The sequence below is a fragment of the Phragmites australis genome, chromosome 6 (assembly GCF_958298935.1).
Source record: "Phragmites australis chromosome 6, lpPhrAust1.1, whole genome shotgun sequence".
In the NCBI taxonomy this organism is placed as follows: domain Eukaryota; kingdom Viridiplantae; phylum Streptophyta; class Magnoliopsida; order Poales; family Poaceae; genus Phragmites; species Phragmites australis.
In genome coordinates this window covers 42,744,874-42,755,073 of record NC_084926.1, presented here as the reverse complement: position 1 = coordinate 42,755,073, position 10,200 = coordinate 42,744,874, and the positions used below count along the sequence as shown (strand labels likewise).

Below are 10,200 nucleotides of genomic sequence, written 5' to 3'. Positions count from 1 at the left end.
GACGGGGATATACATGGATTCATTTCCTGCCCACATGCGAGGGGGTAGACAAAGGACTGTCGCTGTAGTACTCCACTACTCTGCTGCAATATTTAAAAAAGTGCTTATTAAAGGAGTTCAATTAAGTCAAGTCGGACCAGTTTTTTAATTAAGAAAAATACACTTTTTAATTTATTTTAATTCCTAAATAAATCATGAATAGAGACCGACAAACTAATATCGATATAACATCAGTACATTCTTAGATATGTATGTAACAAAACTAAACATGTAGCTCTCGAATATACTAAAAACAAGAACATAACCGCATTCGGCATGTTAAACATGATTAAATAAAGATGGTAAATATGATTAAATAAAGATTGATCGTATTACCTGCACCGATCGACAGTAACAGAAGCTTCTAAGATAGCGATACAGATGGTGACGACGAAGAGGAAGCATACCACGTGCAATCGATGGTGAAGAGTAAGTAGATCACGAGCAATCACACATAACGCTTCTTAAAAATCTTATCCGTACTCTCCCGATGCATGATTCTAAAGATGATGGGTTATGGATAACGACTCTCGTCAGTGTAGGAGGAAGGAGTAGACTACCTATAGTGGCATAATAGAGAGAAAAATACAAAATCCTAATTACATATATTTTTTATGGTGGTGATCAGTAAATATATAGAGAAGTTGTGTGATTGAAACGCGTCACAATCAAATTTTTGCACGTAGCAAAAGAATAAACTGTAAAATAAAGGCATGGCATCCACCTGTGTGTGCCCTCATGAGGCGCACGCACGTGTTGACTTTTAGTTCTCTCATCTGCACGTGCTAAGAGAGTAAAAGATATAACTCTTTATAAGTTAGTCTCCCTCTACCTCTACTAGCAAATATAAAACTAGACACATCACCTTCAATTTCTTAATGAGCCTTTGAGATGTATTACGAATTGTGCTCAAAGATAACTGTGTCGGATCCATATCCCAACAGTTTCCACAAGCCTAATTACGGATTAAACAACACTAATGTTGACGACAAGATTTGATATTTACAGTAGCTATTACCGTAACGACCGTCTTAATAGAAGACCAAATGAACAGCACCACGGCTAGACAGACAATGATTTTTAACCAGTGAACAGTAACTTCCGACCAATGAATAGTGATTTCAGACTAGTAAACACGTTCAATGGTCATGACCAATGACCAGGCGACCAGTGATCATGATTTGTTCCTGCAATTGGTCTTCGAACAAATGGAAGAGTTGGTTGAATCTAAGAAGGTCGAACTACACTAAAGTGTATTCGGGTAGATACAAGAGAGTTTTACGTGTTCAAATAGGAAATATATGTTTGTTATAGAAAATTTAGAGATCAGGTAGATATAACCGAATCATATCTGTAAGTCTTGTTCAGTTTGAATTAGCAGTAATGATCTCTTACGGCTAAGACCTACTGCCCTTTAAATATAAGGGAGTAATGACCGATTGAGGATATCAACCAATCAATCAAACATAATTTATAATATCTTTCGTTTAGTCTTTTGCCTAGCTTTTGTAGTCCCGTTCTTTTTCCCATCTATATTGCTTCCTGTTTATCCGCACTCCGACGGGATCCCTCCCGAGCGTGGGTGACGACGACGACCCCCTCCCGAGCACCACGACTAGAGCATCCTGATGCTATTCGCCAGATATTGCACATAATATGTTCGGTGTGTTTAACGTGACAACTTTTCGCGTCATCAACTAATTACCAGCACCGCATATAACACATGTCGATTTGTTTCTGTCCACACTACTATCGATTTGCAGTAACCATCTCAAGGAAAGCAAGCTGAGCAGGCAGCCATCAGGGTGAATAAACACAGGTCAAAAAGGCCGGATCATGGAGGATCCATGAGTCGCAACCCCACTCGATGACCATCGCTGAAACTCGATTCGGCGGCTTTCCATCCCAACACGTTTCGATTCCACGCCATTGGTTATGGTCGTCTTGCGGAGCAGCCGACCAGGAACCAATGTCAAACCAGGCCATGTACACACGGGCTGTAAAAAAAGGGGTGCAAAAACTTAGCAGAAGCGTGTAGCAGCAGCGGCAGAGAGAAAAGTTGCTTTAAAGCGCTGAGAGAGTGAGAGAGAGACCTCTCGTGGGGCTAAAACTTAAAACCCCGAGGAGCGCAAGCATAGGAGCAGCAGCAGGAGGAAGAAGAAGCAAGGGCCAAGAAGCAAAGCAAGAACCAAGTAGGAGCACGGCTGCAAGCACGAGCACGAAGCTGTGGCTGTAGGCAAGAAGCAGTAGCAGCGGTGGGGGTGCTCCGCGCTCCTAGTTATCCCCTCAGGCGGCATCGGCGGTCGGATCTGCGGTGCGGCGGCGGCAGGCTCCCCTGGAGCTCGGAGCCATCCTTCTAAAGCTCGCGGCAGCGAGATCTGAGTTCAGTCGTGGGGGAGGAGGTCTCGCTGTGCCGGCGTGCCTCTTGGTACTCCCAGAGCCGCAAAGGCGGCGCCTTTGCGCATTGCCGCACCTACCTCGCTAGCCTTCACAGCTTCCAGAGGTGAAACGGTGGTGGTTGGAATCTATAGGTGCGCGCCGTGATGTGAAATTTGAGCTCTTGGATTGAAAAGATTGCGCCTTTGCACCGGCCGGCCGGCCGCGCAGAGTGAGAGGTTTGGCCGGTTCAGTGGAGGAGGAAGTGGTGGTGCCGGTATGCTTGCACATGTTTGGAGGGGTTCGTGATTTGGTCTAGAAAGGAGCCTTGCTCCGGTTCTCTCTCCCTTCCCCTCTCCATTTCGTGCGCTCCTGTATCACGTTTTAGATCGGTCGTCGAGTGGCGGGGGAAGAATGAAGCTCTCGCCGTCGGCCGACGTCGGCCTTCCGGAACAGCCGGCTTCGCCGGAAGGTACATCATCTCTTCTTGGCATTCATTTCATTTCACGGTTTGTACCAAATATTTTGCTATCTGCTTAGCTCATTAGTACTGTCCCCTTCCATGGATAGTTTAAGTTCGTAGGATAAGCTAGTTTACCTCTGTCCCTTGCTTTAAATTTCTCAGTAATTATGTGATTACAATCAGTCCAATGTGGCAAACTATCAATTCAGTCCTCTTTTGGGTGATTTGCACTATCAACAACAGAACTACTACTGTTCAGCTACTGTAATAAATTAGTAAACACATGATGCGATTGTTTTGATTCTTCTTGAGTTCCTCCATTTAATTCAATGTGAGCATACTAGTATGTAATATTTGTCGATGCAGGCATTCTTCAGAAAAAATAATATTTTTTCTAGAAACTTATTTTGTTAAAAGTTATATCCCTTTTGATATTCATAGTTGCCATATCGCACATAATACCTTCTTAAAATCATTTTATGAACTTGGATATGTTTATAAGATGCTTCCTAGCGCTAGTAATGTTGCTAAACTTTGTCAGATAATTTATAGACTTCATTATGTTATTTCTTCTGCTATAATGCTTTTGGCTTTTCAGAAGCAGAAGAGCACAAGTGCCTAAATTCTGAATTGTGGCATGCGTGTGCTGGCCCCCTTGTTTCGTTGCCTGCGGTTGGTAGTCGAGTGGTGTATTTTCCTCAAGGCCACGGTGAGCAGGTTACTCTTCTTCCTTGGACTTCAGATTGCTACGAAAATTAGAGATACATATTGCAGAATTTATCTAGGTATTATTATTGTTAACATCATGAGTTTTGTGTGGTCCTGAATTCCATGTCTTACATCATTTTTGTCAGATATTAAATGGTTCTGCCAGAACTTAAGTTCTTTCTTTTTCCTTTTTCTGAAATTTCAATGAACTTGTAAATATCTACCGTAGGTAGCGGCATCAACAAATAAAGAGATGGAGTCTCAGATCCCCAACTATCCTAGCCTGCCTCCGCAGCTTATATGCCAACTCCACAATGTGACCATGCATGTAAGTTTGGAGTTATATAGCACATCAGTACCAAAACTAGCAATTGTTGCTGCTACCTTGTGTTTCATCAGCTCTGCTGCATTTCTTCCTTCAGGCTGATGCAGAGACAGATGAAGTCTATGCACAGATGACATTGCAGCCACTCAGCCCAGTAATAAAGGATTTCCCATCTATTCCCATGCATTTATATACTTCTGCTTTCTTTAATCTAAGAAGCTAATTTTTGTTTTGTTCCCTTTGCAGCAAGAGCTCAAGGATCCATTTTTACCTGCTGAGTTAGGCACTGCCAGCAAGCAACCAACTAATTACTTTTGCAAAACATTAACTGCAAGTGACACAAGTACACATGGTGGATTCTCAGTTCCCCGCCGAGCAGCAGAGAAGGTGTTTCCTCCACTGGTATGTGTCTTGGTCAGTTGCATCGTTTGGATGGACATTTTCCCTTCTTCAGATCAAGTGAACCAACCCTTCTTCAGATCAAGTGAACCAAACCATTAGTGGTTCTAAGTGTTCCTTTGATATTTCTATAGGATTTCAATCAGCAGCCTCCAGCACAGGAGTTGATTGCAAAAGATCTTCATGGCAGTGAGTGGAAATTTCGTCATATCTTTCGCGGTTAGTTAATTTCCAGTCACCTTTATTGGTTATAATTTTGTTATCTTTTTCATAGTTGATAGTTGCATACAGGCTTGCATCGTACAATTCATGCAAGAGTCGCACTTGTTTCAGTGGCATTCCATGTTCAAGTGTTAGAGTAACATAGAGATTAATTAAATTTTCCGTGTAGGTCAACCAAAGCGGCATCTTCTGACAACAGGTTGGAGTGTCTTTGTTAGTGCAAAGAGACTGGTTGCTGGAGACTCTGTCCTTTTTATCTGGTATGACATTCTTTCAGATTTTCAGAACAGTCTCTCATTGTTCACTTCCTTATGCCTAGTATCCAACACAGTTTTTCTGCTGATTGTATTTGATGTATTTGTGTATGTCTATGGCTGATCAGGAATGACAACAATCAGCTGCTTCTGGGAATTCGTCGGGCAAACAGGCCACAAACTGTCATGCCATCTTCGGTACTGTCTAGTGATAGCATGCATATTGGTCTGCTCGCTGCAGCAGCTCATGCTGCATCAACAAATAGCCGGTTTACTATTTTCTACAATCCAAGGTAAGAACAGTTTATCATATATATCTGATCATTTACCTCTCAAATACTCAATTTTTCTCATGCATCTTGCAGAGCAAGCCCTACAGAATTTGTCATACCATTGGCGAAGTATGTGAAAGCTGTGTACCATACCTGTATATCTGTGGGCATGCGTTTCCGGATGCTTTTTGAGACAGAGGAATCTAGTGTTAGGCGGTATGTCGAACATGTGTTTCTCTAACATTATTTGTTACGTGGGCATTGTATAGTTTCCGCAACTTGTTTTGATTTCACTTGTCTCTATTGTAAATAAGTCATTGCATGTCTTCTATACCAGATTATGTGTGCTGATGCATTGTCTATACATGTCCATCTATTTTTAGCATAAATCGCTCAAGTGTTTTTGCAGATACATGGGGACAATTACAGGAATAAGTGATCTCGATCCTGTTCGCTGGCCGAACTCGCGCTGGCGTTCTGTAAAGGTAGGTCTTGAAACAAACACATCTCTCTTTTTTATAGGCCCTTCTACATGCGCTCCATACTTCTTTACATGCATCCTACTCAAGTTTCCAGTTAGATGATGTGTTTTATACATAGTTTGAGCATGCAATCAAATTTCTTGTTGAACCATGTAGGTTGGATGGGATGAATCAACTGCCGGAGAGAAGCAGCCAAGGGTGTCTCTTTGGGAGATTGAGCCACTGACAACTTTCCCGATGTATCCTTCTCCATTTGCTCTCGGACTAAAGCGTCCATGGCCTACAGGCCTGCCTTCTTTATATGGTACAAGTGGCAGTTGCACGCGTAGCAAGTCTTCCAATATATAGCATTGAACAGTGGATTTTGTTGTTAATGCTTATGCTCTAATGACTCTAATGGTCTTATTTCTGAGTGTTTTTGTAGGTGGAAAGGAGGATAGCTTGACCTCTTCTCTTATGTGGCTTCGAGATGGTGCAAACCCAGGTTTCCAGTCCTTGAATTTTGGCGGGCATGGTACGAGTCCTTGGATGCAGCCGAGGCTGGATAGTTCCCTACCTGGTCTTCAATCTGACATGTACTGGACCATAGCATCAGCAGCTTTACCAAGCACCGCGAAGCAAGTCTTGCCCGCGGTAATGCAGTTCCAGCAGCCTCAAAATATTGCTGGTAGATCTGCTCTTCTATCTAGTCAGATTCTGCAGCAAGTACAGCCTCAGTTTCAGCAAATCTACCACCAAAATATCAGTGACAACACAATTCAAGGTCATACTCAGCCTGAGTACCTCCAACAACAGCTTCAACACTGCCGATCATTTAATGAGCAGAAGCCTCAGCTGCATCCACAGCTACAGCAACAAGAATCGCACCAGCAGCAAGAACAACAATGCGTGCAAACACCACAGAATCAACAAATGCAACAACAGAAGAACTTGCCCAGCTTTCAGTGCTTGCCAAATGCTTCGTCATCTTTTTCTCAGCTTTCCTCAGCTACTCAGTCTCCACCTTCCACATTGCCAACAGTTTCAGCGTTCTCACATCAACAAAACTTTCCAGAGACAAACATCAGCTCTCTCTCACCATCCAATGTCTCTTCCATGCATGGCATGTTGAAACCATTACCGGTATCTGACCCATGGTCATCTAAGCGAGTCGTGGTGGAGTCTATTATTCCTTCTCGATCTCATGTTATTTCACCACAGATAAAACAATTGGATATGGCGTCTTGTAACATACCACAAAACTCTGCCTTAGCACCATTACCTGGGCGAGAGTGCTTAGTGGATCAGGATGGGAGCTCTGATCCTCAAAATCACCTCTTATTTGGTGTTAACATAGACTCACAGTCACTTTTAATGCAAGGTGCCATTCCAAGCCTTCAGAATGGTAACGGTTCTAGCACGATTCCATATTCCACCTCCAAATTCCTAAGCCCATCTCAGAATGATTTCCCCCTGAATGAAGCACTAACTAGTTCAGGCTGCTTAGATGAATCAGGATATGATCCATGTGCAGAGACTTCTGAGCAAGTAAATCAACTGCCTGCAACCTTTGTGAAGGTGAGTGATGTGTCCACATCATGTACTATGTGTTTCACATCATGTACTACTAATTAGCAAAGTTGCTTCCTTTTTAATTCTTTTCCCTGAAGCACTCTGTGTTGACAAATTTGTGTCCTATAGGTTTACAAATCTGGAGCTTTTGGAAGGCTGCTTGATATCACTAGATTTAGCAGCTATGATGAACTTCGTAGTGAGGTGGGGCATCTATTTGGCCTTGAGGGCCAGTTGGAAGACCCTTTGAGATCAGGCTGGCAGCTTGTATTTGTTGACCGAGAGGGCGATATCCTTCTAGTTGGTGATGACCCTTGGCAGTAAGTTCTGACAAACCTAATAAGTTCCTGATCACCCTTTTGTATTTGTTGGTTGTTTTCTTTCTCTTACATGTAGTGGGCTTGTGATATGCAGGGAATTTGTGAACAGTGTTTCCTGCATAAAGATACTTTCGCCGGAGGACGTTCAGCAGATGGGCAAGCAAGGCATTCAGCTCTTCAGCTCTGCTCCTGCAACAGGGCTCGGCAATGGCTGTGACAGCTATGTGAGCAGGCAGGAATCCAGAAGCCTAAGCACTGGAATGGCACCAGTGGGTTCGGTCGAGTTCTGAAGATAGGGAGCTCATGGCCGTCAGCTTTAGGATGCCTGCTCGTGTGTTTCCGCGGCTCTTCTTAGTTTTGAGCCTTGGAACAAAGCAAATAGATCATATGTTGGCTCTTCCTAGTTTTGAGCCTTGGAACAAAGCAAATAGATCATATGTAGCACTATGTTATGCACCGTCTGATAATTCTGTCATATGATGTAGACTGTTAGCAGTAACTACTCCATTTTGTATACATGCCAGCACTTGGTCTCGTGGAATACTAATCCCAGTAATTTAGTGCATCTAATAGTGTTACACATGCTATTTTGGACCAATGAGAGATGTTATTACTTCTCCCAGGTTAATATTACTGTTGCTGTCATGATGATAACCATTGCTATTTTCAGTAAAAAGCGGTTTGGTACGATCCTGGAAAGCTCATAGACAGGTAGATCCAAGAGGGGACTCACCTGAACCTCTACGCTTGTATAATTTGGCACCACTTCTTGTAGACAATGACTTGCAAAGACATGGACTGGCCCTCTCATGTGCCTTCTGGGTCCCCATCTGGCTGAAAAATTCCATCTGAGTGCCAACCCATTGAAGAACAAAAGGCGAAAAAAAGATGTTCGGTGGTGTATCTGGAGCTGAATGCGATGCCTCTCTCACCATCACAGATCCATTTCTTCAGGTCCTGATGCCCATCCCTGTTCTGATCTCCCTTGGCCACCCCGCCTTCTGGCGCCGCCGATGTGTCTCAAATCGATTTGGTTTGGATGTGGATTGTGACAAATTTGAGTGGAAGCATGCGGAGTGCTTTGACAGCGTAACACACAAACGCCACCCCTCTTTTCAAAGATATGGGCATCTTCTTCAACCCTGGAACACATCACTTTCTTTGGTGATTCCTCCATCACTTTCAGATCTTTGGCTGGGGCCTGAATCCCGATCCCGGATATCACCATTCCCCTATCTTGACCGGCTTTCGCAATGCAAAAGCGAAACCTGGAGACGGAATTGGAGTTGGTGGAGCATTGCCTCACATCCTTGCTCCTTTTGGGATGTCTATCGACAACAGTAATACGTCGAGACTGTCAGTTTCTCAACTAGCTCCCTGGTCACTATGTCAATCATATCGTTGCTTGCAAATGAATTCTCCCGCTGTTTGTATTGGTTCAAGGAGACAGATCTTGCGGCTTGCTCTCTATGGAATATGGTTTGGTCGAATAGTCTTGTCTGCTTGAGGAGATGGAGTAGCCTGGTGCCTGCTTTCCTCTTTCTGCGGAAATGTTGAAGCGTTAGTGGCGATTCTCTCTGAATTTAATCAAGCTTTTGGAGCGACCTGAGCTTCGGGACATTGAATTTCCAGAGGCCAGAAGCAGCATGATCTTGCTGGTTCTAAGTTGTAACCCATGCCTACCGGGGCACTGCATTTGCTATTCATTTTTGCATTCTAACTTGCTTTCTGTCGTATGTAAAGCATCAAGACCCTGCATGCTTACATTGGGGTGACCATACAACCCAGAAAAGAGAGTGATCGAGGTTCAACCGAGTCTGGACCTACCTGCGTCCGATCCTGAAACACGCGGCCGGCCGCCGCCATCACGGAGGCACGGATGAAAATGGTCGGAAATGATCGAAAGATATTCTAAATTACTTTCACTTTCATATTGTTCTTAGAATTGAAATCGATATCGAAAACTTCGAAAAAAAAAGTCATCGGAACGGAAACCTGTCGATTACAGTCGAAAACCGATAGTTTAGATCGGAAACACCGCTCTGTAGAATATGACTCAGACGGTAAGTATCTATACAAACATTGAGATACGTTTAAGTCTTAACTTGAACATACAACAACATAACTTATAACTCATCCATATAACGACATTAATCTTAACTTGAGTACTCGAATAAGTCTTAATTCGACTATATAAGATACAATATATTCACACTAGGTAATTTATAATTCATTCAATATAATGATGCCACAATGTAAAACTATTACATAAGTACCACAAAATGTACTACAACATAAAAATTACAAAGAACTCGTCTATTTTATAAAAACATTTATAAAATGACTAGGGTGCAACTGGCTATCTTACTATTTTAAGGCCTTTTGTCTAATATGAAGTCGAGATCGATAAAAATTAGAATGGTATGAGTTTGTAAAAACGAAAATTACTTGGAGTTTACTTGGAATTTTTTGGTAAAATATGGTATTTTGAAAATACGGATGGAAATCAGTCTAGATTGTTTTTTATTTTGTTTTTGTATTTGTCGGTTCGGAATCGGTCCGGTTTTATATAAGTTCTAGAGAAATCAGAAACGATCAGAAAAAACCAGAAAACGATATCAATCGGTTCAGGATTTTACCGTTCTGTTTTCATCCCTACGGTAGGCACGCCACGAACGTCGGACTCCATGCACACCACGGCAAGTGAGGGCCTGCACCCAAGCCTTGAGACCCTTGGCCGAGCGGCGGTTGTGAGAGCAGGGGGGGGGGGGCGACGAGTGAGGGCGTGC

General features: G+C 43.0%; 1 protein-coding gene across 2 annotated transcripts; it reads left to right on the top strand.

The window, feature by feature from the left end:
* Positions 1-1,932: 1,932 nt before the first annotated feature.
* Positions 1,933-7,989, top strand: LOC133922626 (auxin response factor 6-like). 2 transcript variants are annotated; one of them, XM_062368031.1, is made up of 14 exons: positions 1,933-2,887; positions 3,477-3,587; positions 3,816-3,914; positions 4,009-4,065; positions 4,158-4,313; positions 4,445-4,529; positions 4,702-4,792; positions 4,915-5,079; positions 5,152-5,274; positions 5,468-5,543; positions 5,697-5,844; positions 5,965-7,097; positions 7,221-7,411; positions 7,506-7,989. In XM_062368031.1, exons 2-14 carry the CDS (start codon positions 3,516-3,518, stop codon positions 7,699-7,701), a joined length of 2,592 nt encoding a protein of 863 aa, XP_062224015.1. In that variant the 5' UTR covers positions 1,933-2,887; positions 3,477-3,515; the 3' UTR covers positions 7,702-7,989. The 2 variants fall into 2 exon arrangements, with proteins under 2 accessions (XP_062224015.1, XP_062224014.1); XM_062368030.1 differs by having other exon boundaries at positions 1,934-2,887; positions 3,477-3,595.
* The last annotated feature ends 2,211 nt before the right edge of the window (positions 7,990-10,200 follow it).

Coding starts and splice junctions, on each gene's coding strand:
- LOC133922626 (XM_062368030.1), top strand. CDS start 2,830: ATGAAGCTCTCGCCGTCGGCCGACGTCGGCCTTCCGGAACAGCCGGCT. Junction 3,596..3,815: donor CTCAAGGCCACGGTGAGCAG/GTTACTCTTCTT, acceptor TATCTACCGTAG/GTAGCGGCATCAACAAATAA. Junction 5,080..5,151: donor ACTATTTTCTACAATCCAAG/GTAAGAACAGTT, acceptor TGCATCTTGCAG/AGCAAGCCCTACAGAATTTG.